Genomic DNA, 23,989 nt, shown 5'->3' on the forward strand with positions numbered 1-23,989 from the left:
CAAGAGGAGAAAAAGGGAAACATTTTTACATTTCTTTTTAATAAGAACCGTGCTAACATTTATATATTCTTTGAGCATGGAGAGGAAAAAAACCTCTGTAACTTACACACAAAGGATCTCAATAATGATTTGTTCACAGCATAGCAAAGATAAGCCAAGCATCTGGCGAGTGGAAACTGCTTAAGCAAAAGCAAAAATCACTGCTACCTTAAAATCTGAACTTGAGTTGTGTTTTGTTCCTGAGTTAAGAGAGGCTACCATAACACGTTAGGAGCTGGGTCACAATTCTCACCTCTTTCTAACACACATATCAATAAAGAGCTTTTAGGTCTCTCACACATACACCAGGGACAAGTTACAAACTTTTAAAATAGAGATGAATGTCTAGGTTCACTTTAATGGTGAAAGGAAGAGGTACTCTGCTAGACTGAGTGCCTGCTCACACCAAGGAGAACAATCGAAGAAGCATTTGGCAACCACAGGCTCTCCTCCGACTTGCTGGGTCTCAGCCATAGACTTCTAATAAACAAAAGCTCTTCTCAGGGCTAAGGAACTGGGTAGCCACTACACAGCTCTGAGAAGCAGAAAGCCCTTCTTAGGAAGTAAGCGGCAGCAGTTGGAACAAAAGTAACATCCAAAATGCAGCAGCTTTTTGAAAGCTGTGAGACAGAACTAACTAGAACCACGGTCGATGCTGCCCATTTAAGGTTATCATCTCCCAAAGGTTAATTCCAAGATCTCCTAGGTTGACCCATTTAAAAAAGGTTATTTTTATAGTTCAAAAGCTGCCATATATTAACAATTTCACACGGTCTGATCTAATTTATAACTTTTCCCAGCCAGATTTCACTGTTTTTAATTCTAAAGAGGAAAAAAATTAATCTTATAAAGATGATTTAGAAAGTGTATTTTATGATTCTCAAATTTCTTTAAAATTACGAGGTTTTTTTCTAAAGGCAGTGCAGTAAAGCATATGTTGTCAAGACTATCTACTCAAATGTATAACATCTGGGCACTGTCTCGTAGAACCTCTGATCAAAAGAAAAGATATGCCTGAATCCTTCCTAGAGCACAGAAAACAAGTACTGCTTAAAGTATAACCAAAACTTACAAGCCTAAATAAATTAAATGAAGTTTCATCAGCTTTCCAAGGCTAACATTAAAAAAAAATATCATTAAAAAGGGCAATAACTTTAAAACAATATACACTCGTGATTTAAAATACTTAAAAAGTGTGAGATTGCTCAACACTCAAACAATGGACTGGAAGTTCAAAGTGAAAACAGTTAAATGGATGGTAAAGCAAGTCTTACATGTTCATTTGCAAAAGCAACCTGAATTTCAGAAAATCAGGTACTGCTTAGCATATTTCTGCTCTCAACTAAATTGAGACTGTGCTGCCTACCAAAACATACACACCAAACAAATGGATCATAACCAAAGAACGAGTGGTCAATGCTAGGAAGAATAAGCAAAGAGCACAAACTTTAAAAGTCAATTCACTGACATCACAATCCGTACAAAGATGATCAGGGGACTTCTACAAGAGGCGTAGATGAGCAGCTTAGATGTGTCCAACAACCCCATTATTGTCTTTTGATATGCAATTAAATGGGCAGGGCTCTTCATTTAATAACATAAAACACTCCAAACCTTCCAGCTCTAGTCCGCTTCTGAATCCAGACTTTGGCTGCAGCCTGGAAACCAGCACTGGTCTTTATCAGTTGTGAGAAAAAAAGCCCTCTGGTGGAGGGGCACTCAGCACTGCATACTACACAAGCAACAGATGGAACAAAGGAACTCCAAAGTCATTTAGAAACACTTTAATGTGTTCACTGATTAAGAATCTTTCACTCTCTTCAGACAGATACAATTATTCCTTTATCTGGAAAAATATTTACCATGCTGCCACAGAGCAAACAGCAAGTTCCAACAAATGTTTGCTAAATGAACATATGAGAAAACATAAGAGTGGTGTTCTCTACAATGCCCACACCAAAAGACACCTTAGGGCTTCCAGGCCTTTAATTCTAAATGCACATATGCAAATTTCAAAAAAAAAAAAAATGCCAGAGTTCAGCAGCTATGGGAGGAGGTGATCAAGACCACTGAGATGAAAACTGCTATTTGGACTAGGAAAGAGGGATGGAAGAATAGGTGGTTGCTTGTTCATTTTAAATAAGAATTCTCTCAAAGGATTGCAAAAGAAGGAACATCATAGAGTGAGATATTCTAAAAAGACAAAAATAAGTCAGCAACCCTTGCTTTTGAGTCCTGGTTCCCCTTCCACTAGGTATGTGGCTCAGGGAACGTTACAGCACTAACCTGGGCTCAAGCTTCTTAGTAAAAAGAAAGGCTGGTGTAAATGTTTTAGACCAGCCTCCAATTGAGATTCTTCTGCTTCCAAAATCCTAGAAGGGTGCCCACTCCACAATCTTCATCATTAATAGTGCAGGAGAGCACACCCCAAGCATTGCCCATGCACAGGAAATCACTGGGAGAGCTGGGGGGAGCCCTGAGCCCCACCTAGGGAGAGGGCTAAGTAAAAATGTGCATTTGTAACAAGCTGTCTGTGGGCAGACCTCCCTTAAAATGGAAAGGGGCTCAAGCCTTTAGGCCCAAGTCCTGGCTACAATGCTCCCCAGAGGGTCCTTGTCAAGGACCCTAAAAAGAACCACTTAGCTTCCAAGAAATGTTCAGAAAACTGGAACAGTGGGCAGATCTAGCCTACGACTGGGATCCATGCAGACCCTACTTCATGGCCATGGTGGAGGTGTTCTCCAAAGGAGGCCAAACAAGGTGGGAGAGGCTAAGTGAGCTATACTGAATGGAGGTGACTGCAAGTATGGTAGGGAGGATAAGATTTATCAGCAGCCCATCTTCCCACCTGGAAGTGCCTGTGTCCCCTGGGGTGTCAAGAAAAGAACTGAGACTATAAGTAGAGCCACACTTTGCATCAGCTGCTCTGCTCTTTCTGAAAAAGCTGCTCAACTGAAGTGTTATGCTAGAAAGAGTGGCACAGGGTGGCTCAGAGTCCCAGCAGTGGTCACGACCCAAGGACCATAGTCCAGGGACAGGAGACTGGCTATGAGGCACAGGCATCAGGGCTGCAGGGTGGCTATAGCGCTCTAAGCTCACAGGTTAGGCGGCCCCTCCCCACCGTTCTCCAGGGGTGTACAAGCGCAAACGAGAAGAGGGACCAGGAAAAAGAATGGTGACTTGGGGTAAATTTGACATGGCGATTATACTCACTGGCAAGCAAGAAGAAAGATGGGAGTAACAATTGTGGCAGAAGGGGTTAAAAAGGTCAAAAGAGGAGGTATGAATGAAATTTGAACCTTATCTTACGAGCACAAGCTTACCGGGTCACCTGCATTAAAAAGGCCCCTCAAGCTCTCCAGGAAGTCCTCATGAGGAACCCTATCAATCAGAGCACACTCTGCACATACTTTCTGTGACTCAGAAACAAGGCACATGACTTTCGAGCTTGTCTCCTCCTTTTAGGAATACCATCTTCAGTGAAACACCACTACAGTTATAAAACTGAGCAGCTCTTGGTTTTGAAATGCCTCATTTGGGAAAAACTTTTCATCACAAATTAGTATATTCCAATATGCTGAAAGATGAGGAAAAAAAATTTCACTGCCTCTAAAACTTGCCACATTTTAATATGAAATAGGTCTATATTTTTAAACTAAATCCCCCAATTTAATACTTTCATGTCATTTACATTTGCTCATTACTGACATTTATATCAATTTACGGCCAGTGAGCCTTAAAAATTTGAATTAAATATTACTTCTACTAAAATATCCTTGGAAATTATAAAAAGTCACATAGCATGTATTACAGATGAAGCATATACTATAGAGGAAAGCTAATACAATCCTTTCTGGTTACATATAAATATCTAAAAATGTGCTTCCAATTTCCTTTTTTCCCTATAAAAAAAAAAGAAAGACAAAACCAAAAACCTGCTCATTTTCTTTCAAATTACTTCCAAAAACGAAGGGTCTCTCTGATGTTAATCATGTGTACACTTCGGCTTACACTTTAAAGAGTCTTCCTCTCCTGGGAAGTGACTTTTGTATACAAATCATGGAAAGCTACTTAGACAAAGTGCTGGAGATGATTAAAAGGGGCCAGATTCAAATTTATACCTTAAAAAAAAGCAGAAGCAGATGTCAACTGACTCATTTGTGTATATTTTGGAAACGAGTTGGAGACATGCATGTGCATTTCATCAGGACATTTAAAGAATTCTCAACTTTTTATTGTGGTTATGTATCAACGACAACTTTAGATATTAAAAAAACTTTAACACTTATATTCTGGTATTTTATGTTGGATACCTTAACTCCTATTACAATTTGATCAAACTAAAACACTTTTTAATCTTACAAAAATACATTTGCTCATTTAGAAATGGCGGAATTTTCAGAATTAAAGGCACATCATACATACTTCACCATCTAGGATTAGTAAAGATGGAACTGAAGTAGCATTTTGTGCATTTGATATTTAATGATAAAAACTTTAATTCCTTGAAACTTTTAACACCACAGAGGGGAAAAAAATCCACAATTTCTCTTTGATCCACCAAACTGTTACTGAAAAGCTCATTCTATGTCAGGCTCAATATTGAGTGTCTTGCTAGATCCTGGCAACACAGAGATGATTTAGTAGAGGTCAGGCCCCCTAGGGGTTCTTAATGTACTGAGGAATTCTTTTCAGAAGTGATACCTTTTCAGAAGTAGGTTAGATTTGAAATGGGGAAGAGGATTGGAGCAAGAGGGTGTGTTCTGCTGGAACAGAGAGTGCTCAGTGACTGTTTGAATGCTAAGCAGAAAGAGATTTCCTTCTTAAAGGATATAACATCTAAACACTTCACTACAATGCCTCGTTCTCTGGACACAGAAAATCTGCTTTATAAGGTGGTCAAAAGAAACTGGATGCGGACCTTTATACAGAAATCCTAGACTGCTCAGCTTGTTTCATTAGGTAATGATATTATCTTCTAGAAAATTACAAAGCACAGTGGGTACACTTACAGCTCAAACAGACTTTCCATAAGTCATCAATAAAAAAATAATCCATATATTTAAATACATGTGATTTCTTTAGCAAATTACTCTATAACCTTGGGTAATGAGAACAGATTTTTACAATAAACCTGTTCCTAGAGTTACTGTGACAATGTCTATCTTCAATTATATAAACATGTCAGAGCATTCACCCATGTATTGAGTTACACTATGGGTTTATCACATCCCTCCTATGCATGGTGAGGTACAGTTCATAAGCATGACCAAAACTAGCAAGTCTATGACAAGAAAGGTATGCAAGCTGTCTGACACAAGCAACTCGGCAAAGAGTTTAACCCTAAAAGTAATCAACAGTCACTATGAATTAAAATGTTTAGGGCTGTTTGTATTAAATCCACCTGCACTAACAGAAACCCCCACCAGGTGGAGTTAAAAGCTACAAGCTTTACTTCCAACTTCTTGCTTCCTCAACTCTCAACTATTTCAACTTTGTCCTGATTCAGGAGACTTGGCCACTTATCCTCTCAAAATTAAAGCAAGTAACATGACGGAAAAAATTCAACCATTTAAAAGGTTTTTAGAAAAAATAATCGCCTTCAAGAAAAACTAGAGTTCATTAAAAATAAAATGAAAATCAATGAATTACGTCAGAGTGAAACTAAAACCTCCAAGAGTTTAGATGCCAGTGTGAACTTTGAGAGATCACCACACCTCATAAGGCCTTCCTATTGAAATCCCACCTTGTTGGCCCAATTTGTAGTTATAAAGCTCACAATTCTAGTGTCACTTTAATCCCTGAAGAACAAGTTTTAGGCACTAAATATTGACTGTTGGTATGACATAGCCCCCCATCCCCCAATCACGTCACAATCTTGGATAAACCCCTTCCCTGAGTACAGGTAGAACTTACTACTAGCTTCTAACCAACAGACTATGGCAAAGGTGATGGCTCTCATTCCTCTGATTAGGTGACATTACGTGGCCACTAAATTTGTGGTGATTTGTCATGTGGCAAACTGATACACTAAGTGAGAAAAGGACATCCCCCCTATCTCTGCCACACCTCGACTCTTCCACCTTCCACCCCATTCCCCACCATCTACCTCCCCCGTGCACAAAAGAATCCCTATTACCACTCTTACAAAGTCTTCTTGGACACCTATTAATAAGTTAATACAATTTTGGCTCCCTTTTACAATATCATAGATAGAAGCATAGTATACACATTCTTCTTTATCTTTTTCTCTCCACACTATCTTGGGAAGGATTTTGTATCAGTGGAAAGAGTTCTTGCTCTCTTTTAATGACTGCACTGAACTCCATCATATGAGTAAAACCATGCGCTTAATCAGTTCCCCATTGATGAAGGGAGACATTTAGACTTCAGACTGTTCCAATTTTATGTTAATACATTTGTCACTTCACACTGAATAGGATCAATTCTTAGAAGTGGAATTTTACTGGGGTCCAAGGGCATGCGCATTTCTCATTCTTCCACATGGACTGTACCAATTCATACTCCCTCAGACAACGTGAGTGCCTGTTTCCTCACCCCTTGCCAACCTAGATGTTATCAAATTCACTTTCGATTTACACGAATTCTTGACTCACATAGGTTAGTTTCATAAGTATCCTCAAACTCATCATTCGACAAAGATTTATGAAGGACCCACTCTCTGAAAAGGGGATGGGTTCCTGAACACAGAGAAAGAGACACATCAATGACATGAACAAGAGCAGAAAGTCAGCAGAGGGGAAAACTGTTTCCAATAGGGGTCGCAGAAGTGGAATCTGACTGAGATCCTGCAGAATACAGGCTTTGGACAGGGGAAGGCGTCCTGGGAGGAAGGCCAGGACAAGCAACGTGCCAGGAGAGGAAAGTCCAGGACATGGTCAGTGGCAGACCAGTTCGTGGACAGGAAGACAGTGCTCAAGCGGCAACTCAAAAGAGTGACAAAGCAGGGCCTTAAGCTTGGAAGGAACCAAGAGTCAGTGGAAAAAACAGTGGATTGAGAGTTAGAATTTCTAATTCTGGCATTAGCTAAATGATTTTAAGAAAATCTAATTTATCTGGGTTTGTTTCCTCACTTGTAAAACAGAGAGGTTAGCCCTGAAACCAAACTTTCTGCAGCTGCAGAACTGTGTGTTCGAAGTAAATTTTACAGTGAAGACTAATGTCAGACGAGTAGAACTGTGCTGGGAGAGGGAGACAGAGGGAACTTCTCAGCCTCATGTTCCAGTCGCTCCATCCTGACAACACGAATGGGCTCCAAAAAACTCAGGATTATGCAAAGCACAGTTTGAAAGCAACCAGGCCTAAGTAGCCAAGGTTCCCTTCAACTCCAAAAATTATTCCAGCTTTTCCCTCAGTGCTGTTAAATAATGCATTTGTACCTTAGCTTCTATTACATTTGCCTATAATTCATTCACTGATTTAACGCACATTCACGAATACCTACTAAATCTCAGGCCCTGTCCTAGGAGCTAGAGAGATAGTGGGTAACTACACAAAGATTATTCCCTCTGAGGTTCAATTTCTATTTGGAAGGAAGAGAGAGAATGAGGGTAAGAGGGAAAAATGTAATGAGTGTGGGAGTGAACTACTCCACCCATCAAAATTCTATTCATCCTCATGTTACTACTCTTCTATTCAGTCTTTTCAGATTTTCATCCTCATTAGGTCTTTTCTCTAAAATCCTGTAGCACTTTGGACCATGTGTAAGCCTCTGCCATTTGTTAACTCTGTCACTGTACTGGGCTTGTGTCACCCAGACTGTAAACCTCTTGAGAATACTAAACCAATCTTGGATAGCTCTAGCAGGGCTAGGCCAGCAGCACAGACTGAGCAGCCAGTAGATACCTGTTGACTGCTATGACAACACTGCCATTTTAGAATTGCAAATACATTCTTAAAGCTTTCTTTTCCCAACCCCTAGGATTAAAAATTTTCAAGGAACATAAAAGAGCAGGATCACATGAACATATTAACAGAAAACCAAACTGGATCTGCTAAAAGGTAAGGATGGCCAGGTGATCCAGGTGCTTGCAACAGAAGCTAATTCTAAGACAAATATTAACTAGTCAAGGTCAAATAGATAGGGTAGAACCAGAAGAGCTTGTGTGTTGGGGTAACTGTGGCAACAGAGTGAACAGATGAAGATGTGCAGAAGAAAAGGGCAGATCCAGCCCACTAGGTTTCCTGCCCACCTCCCGGCTAGAACGGGTGCCAGGCCCTACAACTCCCCCGCCAGGGCAGCTTAATGTTCTGCTCCTCACCCCCAGGCTTAAAAACTTCACAGGCACCATCACCTCTTACCACAGAGTTCCCCTCTCCCTTTTTATAAGCAGAAAATGTTTACATCAGGATTCCTTTTTTACTGACAAAAGGAATGAATTCCTATATGGCATTGGTTGTACTTTTAGTATCCACGACTTAGAAAACAAATAAACAAAAAGCTACTGTGACACAAATATTCGAAACAGCCCTATTCACAAAAGATGGAAACAACCCAAATGTTCCTCAACAGATGAGTGGATGAATAAAACACGGTATATCCATACACCGGACTATTACTCAGCCAAAAAAAGGAATGAAGTAATGACACATGCAGCAACATGGATGAACTTTGAAAACATCATGCTAAAGTAAAAGCAGCCAGACAGAGAAGGCTACATATTGTTATGATTCCATTTACATATTCCATTTACATATCCAAAATAGGTAAACCCAGAGACAGAAAACAGATTAATGGTAGCTAAAGGCTGGAGGATGGGAGCAGGAGGGAGAGACCATTAGTGGGTCCAGGGTGTCTGTTTGGGATGATGAAACTGTTCTGGAACTAGATGGTGGTGATGATTGTAAAACACTGTGAATGTACTAAATGCTAATGAACTGTACATTTAAAATGGTAGATTTTATGTTAGGTGTATTTTATCACAATAAAAAAGATACTGCGAATCCAATAAACTTAAAAAACATTTATATATCACTAATCTCTAAAATGTAACTTGGAAAACAGGAGCTACAAACACTGAAAAACAAAACCACAGAGACATATTTGAATACTTATTCACTACCTAAACAATGCCTGGTGTGAACAGATTCTCAGAATTCCTGCACAACTGTAACTAATAATAATGACAATGATGGTAAACATTCATTAAACTAGACACTGCTCTAAGTACTGGCATTTAATCCTGTAAGGTAATTAGCCCCATTTTATACAAGATAAAACAGGCACAGAGAAGATAAGTAACCTAAGACTGAAGAGCCAGGAGGTGGCAGAACCTCAGAATTTGAATCTGAAGCCTATCTTTTCAGAATGTATGTTCTCAATCACAGCTCCATGGACTCACAAGGCAGACCTCCTCATTTGGGCCCAATCCATTCTCTCTTTCAACATTTATCCACCCCAAACATTATTCCACACAGGAAACCACCCGCTCAGCCTTTGCACCTGTAGTGCCTTCCACCTGGAACACCTATCCCAAGTGCTGCTGTCTTGCTCATCTGAGGCCAGCACTGCCTTCTCTCCTCTCTGAAGGTTATGCTGGGGTGGAAAGAATGGGACTGAGGACCTCCAGCATTCTTCACAATCTGCCTTAATTGTTCTTACAACTTGCACTGCTGCCTGCACACATTGACTGAGAGCCCATTTTAGCCTCAGAACAAGAACAAAGAACGACACTTATGCCCCCAGCAAAACCAAAGGTGCCCTGTACTCTGCTAGAGAACATGGAATGCAAACTTATGAGCCACACAAGACTGGACCATTTTGTTGGGCCAGCACAACTTTTTCAAACACTGACAATATAATCTGAATGCCTTCTCCAGTGTGCCATACTGTTGCTTGATATTATTTTGTGACCTGCTGCTCCAGGCATGTAAGCTGTCCTGACCTGGTCATTAAATGACTCATTCATAACTCGTTCCCAATGATTTTTCTTCCTAGCATCATTCTTGCACGTACAGTAATCATGGCTGGAATAGATATCAAGAGAAAAAATGGGCAAAACAGATATCTGAATAGTTCTTAAAATAGAACATTCATTTCACTTCTGAAGTCCTATATAATTTCAAAGGCAGAAAAATTCCTAAAATTGAAGTAACTTCAAATCATAACCCAGCTAAAATTTAAAAACTTCTATGACAACGTTCCCTTATCAGTGCTCACACTTCTAATCAGGGAGAGGCCCTAAAAGAATCCAGCCTCTGGATTCTGAGGGTCACTGCTGGCAGCCCCAACCCCACTGATTTCTAAGAAAAGGTAGGGGACTTTCGTTTTAGAAAGTTTACATTTAAATTTCAAAAGCAAAGCAAGATGTTTAGTGTTTGGGTTATTTCTGTTCAGCTTACAGCAATGCTCAAGTTCAGAGAAGAAGCACCAAAAATAAAATGGGAAGGCTATGAAATAAAAAGCGAACTAAACACATTGTTTTTACCAGGGCAGAACAAGGGGTGACACTCTCAATTCCAAAGCTTTAGCTGTCTAGATCAGCAACGAGGAGAGCCACTGGTTGTCTTAAAATGTAAAATGTCCATAGATGTGTCCTGAAAAACCAACGCAGCACCCAACATACTATAAGAACTGAGTTAATATTAACAAATTGTGGCAAAGAAATACAAGGGCCTTATCTGGGGTGGGGCGGGTTGATGGTGAAATAAAGGTTTTTATTACTCTTGGAAAAAAACCCTTTTCATTGTTAAAAACCTAAAATACTAATATTTACATCTAATAAGAATCAAATAGAAAGCTAAATAACTGCTAAATTGAGATGTTCTACCATCAACCATTTTCCACAAATGACAACTCTAGGTCAATTTGAATTATTGAAAATTTATATGCAAATTAAATTTTTGCTTTCTTAATCACACTTTAAAAGTATAAGGGACCCACATTAAAGAAGCTCAAAGGAGAATTCTTTTGTAAATTATAGCTTCCCCTCACTCCCATGAAAATAAACCTCTATACATCTCAGGTACACTGAGATTTCTTAAAGGGATCACTTATGCAAAGGTGAAATCTACACAAAGAGCAAATCACCTCTCCGACTCTCTGGTCTTTGCGGCACAGACCCAGACCCAAGCTCCAGGCTCATTTCAGTGTACAAATGTAGGCCATAGAAGAAAGGAAAAAAATAATTTTTAGATGTAAGAGGCAACAGGTTAAAATGTCATTGAATAGTACACAGTACTTACTGTTGGTTCAACTTGACTTCGATCTGCAATATCTATGTGGACAATTTCAACAGTTTTCCATGTGTTTGGATCTAAACCATGTACCTATAAATAATAGAAACAAAACAAACTGTAGACTATTCTTGCTCAGTAAAACTATTACACTTACATATATATTCTTTATCTTGAGTCTCTTAGAGTACATTATGAGGAATAAAAAACCCAAATTGCTATTTCATTAGCTATCTGAAGTCTTGAGGGATCTAGAAATCTTTTGTTATCTCCCCACTCCAATACCCCAAATAATAAGGGAGAGGGTTGGGGTGAGGATTCTGCCAAATTAACAGAAACCTGTCACCATTATTTTCTGGTAGTCCTCAGAGATGATTTATTTAACAAAATGTACCTGACCTATGTTTAATCCAAATGACACATGCAAAGTCCTTGTAACCTCCTAATTCCAGATAAACAAAGTGACATCATAATTAGATTTCAGGAAGCTGCACTGTATGGTCTAAAACCTCTACTGAACTTTATTATCCTAAAGCTATTGAGTTTCAGTATGATGTCAACTTCTCTACACTTCGTGTTCATTTCTTTCTGAAACTCCATCTATGAACAAATTAAGAATTGTTTAAAAACTGCCAGATATACCCATTTGAAAGCTGAAAATGGCAAATTAAATCATACACAGACTAAAGCATACTAAATCATTTCATTTAGACTCTAAACTCTAGTTACTATGAAAAAACAACATGATCACCTGGAAGAAAAACTCAAGTTAAAATACTATAAATTACAACCTAAATTTATAACTTGGCACCAACAACATAAAAGCACAGTAAAAACAGAATCTACTGCAATTACCATTAATTAATTCTCCTACTTAACAATGTGTCTGTCATGAAGTTGGAACAGTTATTTAGTGTACACCAGAAAACAGACAGCTGGGCCCTCTTCCCAGAGATTCTAATTCAGTAGGTATGGGGTAGGGCCTGAGAATTTGCATTCCTAACAGGTTCACAGATGCTGCTGGTCCAAAAACCATACTTTTCAGATCCACTGGGCCAAGTACATCAACCTATATCCGGTTCCCTAAGTTCCCTGACAACCTTACCAAAAGTTAATGATTATACTGAGTCCTAATTTTCTTGTAAAAATCAGGAGCTTGTCAACATTTCTGCAAATCTTTCAAAGTACCTTCTCCATTCTGCCGTTTAGCCATTTCTCTGACATCAACCCATATCCCAGCAAAGTGGAATGAAGGTGAAAATTAAGGCAATCAATTTTGCTATGGAGAGCATCTCTGGCAAATATACAGAGATGAAAAGATGAAAGAAATCTCAACTTTAATGGCTAAAACTGGTTTTTCTGTGCTCTCTCTGCCACAGAGAAAGAAAGGTGCTAATAAAAATAGCAACCTCACCCAAGTCCACTCATGCACCAAGGCCAAGGGACTGACCGGGAAAGCCCACGTTTCTGGTTGCTCACTCACTTCGCTGCAATCTGACACACCTGGGGGTGGCCAGATGCTAGTAATGCAGGTGGCATCGCTTTGCTGATGACCAAATGGACTATGGTATTCTCATTTCCAGGGGCTTCTGCACTGAAAGCCCAGAGGTGAAACTTACATTTTCTAATGTTCCCAAGTCTGGTTTGTGCCATGTTTCAATTTTAATGAAGAAATCATCTTTCATATATTCATTCTGCAGAAAACACAACAGCAAAATGACAGTGATCTTTCACCAGTTCTTTGGGGTTCATGTCTGCAAGAGCCTTCCCTAGCATAATCATCCATGCTTTGACTCAACAAGCCTGATCCTCAAGTGACAAAGAATCATTAGCTACCTATTTTTCTAGACTTGTCAGGCAACCCAAATGCTGCAAGCTTTTAAATAATTTAAACAACCCTACTTGTCATGCAGTATACAGGGCTAATATTAAAGAGGTTGCGAGGTCTGGTGAGCATTCAAAGGAAGAAGAAGTAAAATAAAGTCAACAGATTTGAGACAAGGCTGGAAGCCACCCATTAACACTGAGAATATGTGGTGGCGTGAGGGCTGTTGGAAGAAGCACAGAGAAGCCATGCAGCAGTGGGCAGTTTTAATAAAGCAAGGAATAGTTAAAATAATTACTGCATAAAGCACAGTTTAAAAATAAAGAGTATGTGACACAAAAACAGTTTTACTCACCGTTACAACTGAGGCATAATGAACAGGTAGGCAATAAAAGGGGAAAAATTTCAGAATATTAATTGGAGTCAGAACAATATGTCACAATATTTAATGTCACGAAGAGTAAACTACCTGAAAACAACATATAGTAGTTTATGTCTGCGAAACAGTTTCTACCCAAGTCACACTATAGGATACTTTGATTATGAAGTCATTAATTTAATTCTATACAATGGTAAAAGGAATAATATCACAAAAGCTAACCATCATTTATAACACTAATTTAGCAAAGAACAGGAAACAGTTTCAGAAGTCTGCCATATTCTTACTGTATTATGTGCCAATACTGTTATAACTACACCAGAAGACACTTCTGAGTGTGGATGACCTTTCTTTAAAGTTTCTGTACAAGTATACTTCAGAGATATTGCAGGTTCAGTTCCACATCATCCTAATAAAACAAGTATGGCCATAAAGCAAGCTGTAATCTTGTTACTGGAAGGTCTTGCCTTCAATTTCAGTATCTGCGAAATGCAATAAAGCAAAGCACAACGAAACAAGATATGCCTGTATTCCTTTCACTTGCCTACCGCTGGAGCCTCCGTGGTCAGCAAGACCTCAATGTCGCTGTCATCTGAGAGTGAACCAATAACCCTCACAAATGTCTGGGGCGGGGACCCTCTTTTCTGCCATAGCTCATGCAGTGACTACCTGAGAACCTACAAAAGGCCTTGCTTGGTGTCACCTTTCTCAAAGGTGCTAGCACCCAGATCCCTCTCCTTATCTGGGGTGGAATGGCTGCTGAGAACCAGGCTTACTTGTTCTACAGTAGGGGTATGCGTTCCAGGCTTTCTCATGAAATACCAAGGAGCCCTCGGGAGCAATCATCCTCACGAATGCAGGAACTTTGCTGTGAAGAGAGAAATATTAGATATGTTTTCAGTAACACTATCACTTCTTTATTGGCATCTATCAGACTGCTTCAAAGAGCACTGTAATCAAAGGCGATTATGTTCTAAGCTTCATGAACTCTTGTTTAAGATTGTTATCAACAGTTTTATTTTCATTCCCAAAGTAATCAGGGGGAAAATTAATAACAACAGACTTTCTCTCATGTAGATTTCCCAAATCTGTTTCTTTTTTTATTTTTATTTTCAATTACAGTTGACATTCAATATTATTTTATATTTATACTGTTTCTTAATGCAAAAAAAAAAAAAAAAAAAAAGAAGCCCCAGAATACGGGAGTATCCCCTAAATAAGTCTTTTAATACACTTTACAGAATAAATCTAAAGAAAAATGACAATATGAAGGACCTCAAGTAGAAATGAGATATTAAAACATATCCAAGTTTAAAATTGTGTAGTTTTAAAAGATGAATGTCACTTGGTGCCTCAAGTATGGTCAGAAAAGAGTTAAATATATAATACATGGTGAGCTTGTGCAAATTCGTAAGATAATCAGGAAAAATCCCAACAGATAAAAAGGACAAAGGATATCCACAAATAGAATACAACTGGTTAAAGAACAAGCAGATAAATCAGGCTTGTCAGTCTTCTAACAAATGCAAATGAAAAATGATCATTTTTATGTAAAAGGAGTTTTACATACACAGGCTTTTCACACAAACTGGATTCAACTTCCAACATCACCACTTGGAAGATGTGTGACCTTGGACATATTATTTGGCTCTGAATTTCCTCATGTGTTGAATGGAGTTCACATTATCCACTCTGCAGGGTTATTGAGGGGATTCAATCAGATAATATCTGTAATGTGTTCAGCACACTGCGCAGTACAATGAGTGCTCAATAAATGGTAGTCACTCCTTTTTAATTATAAGCTGACATGGGGCTGGGTACTTTCACCTGTCTTCTTCATTTAAATCTCCTAATAACACTGTGAGGTAAGCATTAATTATTTCATATAACAGCATTTAAGTGGCTAAATAACTATATCAAAACTATATCCTCTAACTACAAGCCCTATTACATATATATGTGTGTGTATGTATATAGATATTTTCCATATCAGAGCTGCTTCTCTGAGAAATTTCAAGCACAACTTAACTTCCTAAGCTAAGAGAAAGAAAAAAACTAAGTAAACTTGGGACCCAAAATGGACTTCCAGGCCCATAATAAGACTGAGCAGTTGACCAGACAGACACAAGATATAAGGAACCCCATTCTAGCCAGAGAGCTGTGTGGTTATAGGAGAGGTGGTGTGGATAGCCCTTTTGTTGTCTCCTCTGAACATAAGAGCAGGTACACGATTTGGAGCTTCCACTATTGTGGCTAATTAAATCACTGGAAAAGAAATGCTCAAGTACTACTATTACATATATATGGCAGTACCAGTGCGATTCCAAAGGCATCAAGAGATTTACCTGTGCCTCTACATCGTTAAAATAATAAAGGGGGGCTAATTCTTTAAGCACTTATTCTTTTCAAATCTTGGGAAGATTCATGCAAAGGGGTATAACTTCAGAAAAATTAAGCCAGTATAACTGAAAATACTATCACATTGAAAGTCAAACAATATGTAGCAGTCCAAATTATTTCTTCTATTACTAAAGAACTAGAACCAAAATCCCTTTAAATGTGGGTGAGGTCTCATCAGGGTATAATGTAATATATGTGGGTAAATTTTTTAAATACAAGCTACAAGATCATCTATCTGAGAGTATGACCAACAGATATATCAACGGTTCATTTGGTGAACTTAGAAAAAAAGCAGGAGAAAATTAGCTGTGTACTAGCTCAGAAACATATTTTAACACTATCTCATTTATTCCTAGGGTGCTCAATAGTCTAAAAACCTTAATATTCATCAGAAGTTCTAAAACAGGAGAAAATTGGTAGTCAGTCATTAAAGTTCACCAAAAGCCAAATCTACAAGAAAGCTTTACTATTTCTTCAGCTTGCTCTTAAACTGCCTATTATCTTATTTCCGAGATGTTTTTTTCCACTATATGAATTCCAACAACTCATTTTATGTTTTGAGTTAGTTAGGAACAACCAAACCTTTGAGCCAGTTTTGTTTCCAATTTACTGGCTTTTTACATTTAACAAGAGAACACTAACAAACACATCTGTCCTCAATGAGAAAATGAAGAAAATGCATAACTGGAGTAAATAAAATTAAATTTCAATTCTGTTTTACAAGAAAGGAACTTTCATTAATGGCAACTTTAATATATTCTGAACAATTCAAGTGTGCTACTTATATACAACTGAGAGCATATATATCATTCCCCTACCTAGTATCCCGTAGGAAGTCACTTTGGTAAAATGCAGGAAATTCTGTTTTGGAAGCTTAGATTTCAGTCTCAGAAAAGGGACAAATATTAACTGAATTAAAAAAATGGAGCTAGACCTTCAAAAACAAATTAAGAAGGACATTCCTCCTCTTGTTCTCCCAAACTATTCACAAAATGTTCTCACAGTAAACCAGCACTCCTGATAATGCTTGCCTCAAGGTAAACATATCTAGATTTCAGCTGTTTAAGACTTAGCCACATTATAATGCCTAAGAGCACAAAGGTTCTTTGCCAATACAGAGCCCTCCTCCAACTGAAGATTATTTAAGAATATTTAACTTCAGGGTAAAAGTCAACCAAAGTGTTTTATCAATTGTGTTGAGAGGAGATAATATTAACATCTAACCTCAATATTGTTAAATGGTTGTAAACCTGTCGGTTTTGCAGTAACACCACTTTGTCATAGTGGTAGAAGGAAAACAAAGGGCTTATGTGGTTTAAAAGATACATAATAAAAGACCATAACGTACACTGAACTTCTGACCTAGGAGTATTCTTTTTTAAAATGCTGTTTCTGAGATAAATGATACCTTGGGAAATCATCTCAAACTGTACTTTTCCCATGAAATTTTTATATATACTTGTAAACAAAATGAGTAAAACTATCCAAAGATCTACTTTTCCATCCTTCTCTATCCTGTGGATAAACATCAAAATGTAGAAAACAGAGAATTTGAAGACTAAATTAATTTGCCATAAAATAAAACAAGGAATTGCTTTTTTCACTTTATAATCAACTGAAATATACCTTAAATCCACAGGGCACCTCATTCATTTACTTAAGCAAGTACTTAACTGTGTGCCAATGTGTCAGGGGATGTATAAATAATGGTGTGCAAACAGGGACTATCCCCACCCAGAGCTCACCTTCTGGAAAAGAGAGCAGAAAACAGCGGTAAATGACAAAAGGCAGAGAATTACCTCCCCTGAAATGCAGTGACAGTAAGGAACAGGCCGCCTGGGCAAGGATGCTCAGGAAGGCTTCCCTGAGGAAGTGACATTACAGTGGTGACCTGAGGGTGAGGAGGGCCAACCACATGAAGAAATGGGACAAAGGTCCTAAAAGAGCAAAAGACTTGGCCTGCTTGGGCCACTCTGAGGCCTGCAGCATAGCTGACTGTAGTGAACAAGAACAGAGAGACACAAGCTGAGGACAGTGAGCAGAGAGATCACAGGGGCCCATCTTACAAGTTAGAGTTTGGATTTTATTCTTTGTATGATGGGAATTAAGATAGGAAGCAACTGACAGCATTAAGAAGGGGAATGACACAACCTGATTTAAGCTTTAAGATCATTCTAGTGTTGTGTGGAAAATGAATGGGAGTGGGCTAGAATAGATGGTGGCAAAAATTAACTCAAAACGGGGTAAATATCTAAATGTAAGAGCTAAAACCATAAAATTCTTAGAACAGAGATTAAATCTTTGTGACCTTGGATTAACCAATAAAATTATGACACAAAAAGCATAAATAACAACAAAAAAAAGGTAAATTGGACTTCATCAAAATTAGAAACTTTTTAAGCTCTAAAGGATACTACCAAGAAAGGGCAACAACAACTCAAAGAATGGGCAATAAAGTTTGTAAATCATTTATCTGTTAGGGAACTAGATCCAGAACATACACAGAACTCTTAAAACAACAAAAAACAATCCAATTGGGTAAAAGATTTGAATAGATATTTCCCTAAAGATCTATAAATGACCAATGCACATAAAGAGATGCTCAACACCATTAATCAGCAGGGGAATGCAAATCAAAACCAAAAGATATCATATCACCTCACACCAACTATGATGGCTACTATAAAACAAACAAAAACCAAAGACCTGCAAATAACAAGCACTGGCAAGGATACAGAGCCTTCGTACTCTGTTGGTGGGAATGTAAAATGGTACAGTCGCTTTGGAAAACAGCCTGGCAGTTCTTCAAAAAGTGAGGAGTTAGCATATGACCCAGCAATTCCGGTTGTAGGTATTTACATTTATTTAAAATGAAGAGAAATAAAAACATACACTCAGAAACTGTACAAGAATGTTCATAGCGGCATTCTTTACAACAGTCACAAGAATGGATGGCAAGAGAACAATCTGCAGATAATTGGAGAAGTTCAAGAAAGAGATAATTGTAACTCGCTTTACTGTAGTGGCTATGAAGATAGAAGAATGAAGGAAGAAATGGAGCGACAGGGGGAAAAATTATAACTTAAAACTCCCTGATTCGTGGGAAAGAAATAAAATAACCAGATACAAACTGTTCAACACATGAAAGATAGGATACAAAAGTTTTGGGAAATTGTAAAAAAAAAAAGAGAAAAAAGTAGTTTTCACATGACAAAATGGGGAATAGCAATGAGAAATGAAGTCAGTTGACCCATCAACAACCTGGATGCTGGGGTGCCAACACCCCACACAGTAAAACTTAATGTACAAATTGACTCCCCAAAAGCTTAACTACAGTTATCCCTCGGTATCTGCAGGAGATTGGTTCTAGGACCTGGTGGACCTCAAAATCTGCAATGCTCAAATCCCTAATATAAAATGGCGTATGATACCACATACAATTGGCCCTCTGCATCCGTGGATTTCCAACCACGACTCTAAAGTACGATTTTCCTTCTGTGGTTGGTTGAATCCATGAAAGCAAACTCTGGTGATACAGAGGGCTGACTGCATATTTATTGAAAACACCCGCATATAAGTGGAACCATGCAGTGCAAACCTGTGTTTTTCAAGGGTCACTGTATACCATACAGAAGAAACAATGTATTTCAGTAATATTTCTGATATTCTTCTAGAATAGGATCGCTCTTGATTTAGAAAACTTTGAACTGTACAAAATTTAAGACTCAGAACTATATAAACACACACAAAAAATTATGTGTTGATGGCTAATTCTCAGCTCAAGAACAAATTACTGTATTAGGCTGTTTATTAATTTCTTATTCAGAGATGCTCTCTGAATGTACATAATTTATAATTAATCTTTATATTCTCAGGTGATTTAAACTTCTCATTTTTAAATGTGAACATAACTTTATTTCCTGGCAGATCATTCTTTTTGCTTACAAAATTGAGCTCTTAACTTGAGCCACATGAAATTTTAAAACCATTTTCAATAAAACCTCTGCTGTTTTAACCTTTGGGCAACAAGGCTATTCTACAGTTGACAAAGCTTTATGAATTCTCCACCATCCAGGACTGACTGAAGATGGTGAAGGCATAACGCTTATAATGAATAAAAAAAATAAAAAAAAAAAGAGTAAATCTAAATTTCCCTAAGAAAGGAGAGAAAACAAAACAACAAAAGGTCTGGTGAGTGTGTTCCTATGAGGTCTCAGGAGAGCTTCAAGTTTTTCTCTGAAATAACCACCTTCAAGGTTGCAACACATTTTCTTGCCTTGGTTCCAAATTCTTTACCCAATAAATTATGTCTTCCTCTCCAACATCCACCATTAAGGGCATATTAAGCAACTTAAAGAAATGTACTCAAACTTTTGTGGTAAATGGGGTACAAGACAAATATGTACACATATGGACATATATGACTAGGTGGCAAAATGAGTAGAGTGACAAAAGTGACGGAGTTTAGGAAAGAATGTAAGTAGTCAAGGAATGCCTTTGCACAGAACAGATCTGAGCTGTGCTGAGGAAGCTGAGCAAGTTATGAGGGACCCAAAATCAGAAGAGTGTAAGGGGCTGAACAGGTCACTTTGGAAAACAATGAAGAGACTAGCTTACTTAGAGCCAAAGGTTACTACAATGGGGGATATGTGGATAATTTTGAGTACCTTGTTGAGTTTAACTTTATTTTGAGAGAAGACTTGAGACTTTAAAGATTTATGAGAAAATAGGATATGGTAAAATCCATGGTTTTGGAAGAACTTCTCTGTAAACTCCTTTGCAGCTCACTTCAACAAATGGAAAATATTCTAACTCTCGCACAGGACTTCAGTAGAGCCAAGTGAGTAAGAGGGCGAGTTCTGGAGTCACCTGGTTGGATTCATGCCATCTCTGCTACCAATTAGCAGGGACACAGGGGCTACATACTTAAAACTTTCTGGACCTTAGTTTCCTCACTAGAAAAGGCTGCTGTGGGAAATAAAATGAGCTACCACTTAGGGCACTTACAGTGACCAGCACACTGTGAGAATATACTAAGTACTAGACCCTATGCTTAGAATTACCATGGGTGACTCCTCACTAGTGAAAGTTATCAAAAGATATGGAAAGAATCTCGTTACCCCATAAAAAAGATTGAAAGAAAACAGAAATGATTGAAATGTCCCTTGAGATGGCCACTAAATTTTGGATTTTTTAACACCTTGCCAAGACTGTTCCTCAATCTTCTGGTTGAGATTAAATGTGTATATCTTACCAACAAGTGTTTTGCTGAAATGGGAAGGCACACTGGCCGGGGAATCCAGAGACCCTGATTACAGCGGGTAAAGTGGAACTCAGAATTTCTAGTATCTCAAACGTAAAATAAGGTGTTGGTGGCCTTAGCCAACCTTACCTTTAGCCATCCAAGTTTGCCAAGTCTGCAATTCTATCAATGCTATACAATGACAGTGCACAGAGCACTTCAGGTTTACCCAATGGAGTAAACACTAGAAAAAAGAACATATATTATTATACACATATTTAAATTCCTTAAGGAGAGAGCTCTAAAACTCTCTAGGAACTAAGGGTATGTCTTCAGCATACTGATGCTCTTATAAGATACTGAAGTCTGACAGGGCTACACTGACAGCCCTGTGTCATCACTGCGGTCTTCCCTATGGCACAGTGAAGGCCTCCGGATTTACTAAATGAATCTTTGCCCTTCAATAATATTCTTATCCTATTGCTATTTGCCTTCGGTATGACACTGATGATTTTGAGTGCAGACATCTAATTGCCCTTGCCCCATGACCATTCCCTCTCCCAGACTACAGCAACAACTTGTCTCTGTTTTGTCTTCATTAATGAACAGGTTTTTGGTTGTTTTTCATTACTGTCAGGGTGGCTATTATCTGTCACACTTCTTGAGAGCCATTATTGTCTCCTTTTTTCCCTTCCTGTCTCATGCTTCTCCATGCCTCCATTCAGTTGCCATCTTTGTGAGATAAGGCCAGCCTTCTATGGGCATCAAACAGCCCTCATGATCCAGTCAGACCCCCTCCCTCCCTTCTTATGAAACACCTGTGTTCACTGGGTTGAGTGCTCATTGTCAGGCACTTGGGACTGCCTACTTGTGACCAAAAGAGCACGGCATTAGAATCAGAGATTGCAGGTATCAGTCACCACCCTACCACTTTTCAGTTGTGTGACTTTGGGTAAGTATCTACCTTAGTGTCTTCTTACATACAATGTATACATTGCCTATTTCTCAAGACTGCAATGAGGTGTAAATGAGCGCATAAAAGGGTAAAACAAAAGGGTACTATGGAATAATTTCGACTCTTAGGAATGAAAAAACTGTTCCAGAAGGCTGAGTGCACAAGGAGGCTAGCATCTAGAGAGCCAAAGTTTTCCTTTATTTAATCCACCAAAAACATGCGAGGAATTCTTGTTCTCATCTCCAAATACACTCTCCAGAGCAATAATATCTCTTGCACTAACTATATTTACATACTCCTCTTCAACTTAAGAGATTCGTTATTTATGGTTAGAGTGTCATCTAAATCAAATGTTTCAAAAATAGTATTTATCGCTTTTTCTCATTAAACAAAAATACAGAAGAGTAAAGAAATTTTTAAACCACATTCTTAACATTTTAATGATGCTCTTTCTAGCCTTTTTTTCTGATTACTTTAAAAAAACATATATATTACATATGTATACATATGAATATTTACATATTTAGCAATTGGTCTTTTCCATGTAATAATATATCAAACATTTCCCCAACCTTCCAAATCTTAGTTTTCGAATGACGAATTTTAAATCTATGTTAAGTTTATTCACATAAAGACATCACAGACCAAAAGAAAATTTAATATAGATAACTTTCTGGTTTATTTTAGAACCCCCCGAGCTGAATGTTTATAATAAAGGAAGTTTTATGTATTGGTAAAATTCAATTAATGAGTGAATGTAAAATGCTAATAAAAAGAATTCTGAGGGTACATAAGTTAATCAGTACTATAAATATTACACAGATTCTACCACGTAGAATGCTAAAATTTTCTCTTAATTGACACATTTTTAAGATATATTCATGTGGATATAAAGTACAACATGGGAAATATAGTCAATAATATTGTAATAACTATGTATGGTGCCAGGTGGGTACTGAATTTATTGGGAGGATCACTTCATAAATTATATAAATGTCTAACACTATGCTGTACACCTGAAACTAATATAAAATATTAAATGTCAAAAAGATAAAAAAAAAAGTAGATGGACTTAGGGTACAAAGTAATAGAAACCATGAATAAGACAGTCTCTATGGATAATTGATTGATCAGTTTTTGCCTTCACTAAAACCTGCATCAGAAACAAAGAAATGCTGTGTTCTAAAAGAAAATAACAATAAAATTTAAGGTTCTATAAAATGACAACCTGCTTAATATTCATGCGTCTCTATAAATCAAGCAGTAGCCTTAAACTGAGACAATGTGAAGAATACTGATCATCACAACTCATCTATAACTTTTAAGGAGCTCTACAAAACAGAGTTATTCATTTCACTACAAAGAGACTAAAGACAAGATAAAAGCAAAGACTCCCTCCTACCTTTAATAGACTGGGAGACTATTGCCAAAACAGCCTCTTGAAACCATTACTGGTCTTTTGTCCTTGGATAAATTTGGTATGTATTTTCTATTTTAAAATATTTATGCCGAAGATAAGAGATTACACTGCCAAACTCAGGAAAATGTGCAAAAGAACTTCTACAAACTAAGCAGATAAAAACAATAAACAAAGGATTTGAACAGTCAAGTCACACAATTCAAATGGTCAATTAACATGAAAAGACAAACTCACTAGTAAAGAAATGCAAATTTAAACCAGAGACTATTTTCTACGCATCAAATTGGCAAAAATTAAAAACAGAAAAATATGGAAAAATGAACACTATCAAACTCCTGGAGGGAAATCTGGCAGCAATATCGAAATTTGAAATGAGCATGTCCTTTCAGCAATCCTACTTTTATAAATTTCTCCTAGAGAAACAGTAACCTAAGGCATAAAGACATTTATGTACAACCATGTTCATAGAAATACCATTTTTAACAAAAACTATAAAACACCAAAAAAAAAAACCGCTGCCAACTTATCATTTA

The 23,989-nt window shown here is 37.8% G+C and overlaps 1 protein-coding gene across 2 annotated transcripts in view; it reads right to left on the bottom strand.

The window, feature by feature from the left end:
* Positions 1 to 23,989, bottom strand: part of PITPNB (phosphatidylinositol transfer protein beta) — a 61,386-nt gene that overhangs the window by 28,086 nt on the left and 9,311 nt on the right. For both annotated transcript variants that reach the window (XM_039861887.1, XM_039861888.1), the window contains exons 4-7: positions 14,216 to 14,307; positions 13,416 to 13,423; positions 12,855 to 12,929; positions 11,245 to 11,328 (exon numbers count right to left, since the gene is read on the bottom strand). In XM_039861887.1, the coding sequence (XP_039717821.1) occupies positions 11,245 to 11,328; positions 12,855 to 12,929; positions 13,416 to 13,423; positions 14,216 to 14,307 (259 nt within the window). The remainder of the gene's footprint in view (positions 1 to 11,244; positions 11,329 to 12,854; positions 12,930 to 13,415; positions 13,424 to 14,215; positions 14,308 to 23,989) is intronic.

This window comes from Pteropus medius, unplaced genomic scaffold (assembly GCF_902729225.1).
Source record: "Pteropus medius unplaced genomic scaffold, Ma_sr-lr_union100, whole genome shotgun sequence".
In the NCBI taxonomy this organism is placed as follows: domain Eukaryota; kingdom Metazoa; phylum Chordata; class Mammalia; order Chiroptera; family Pteropodidae; genus Pteropus; species Pteropus medius.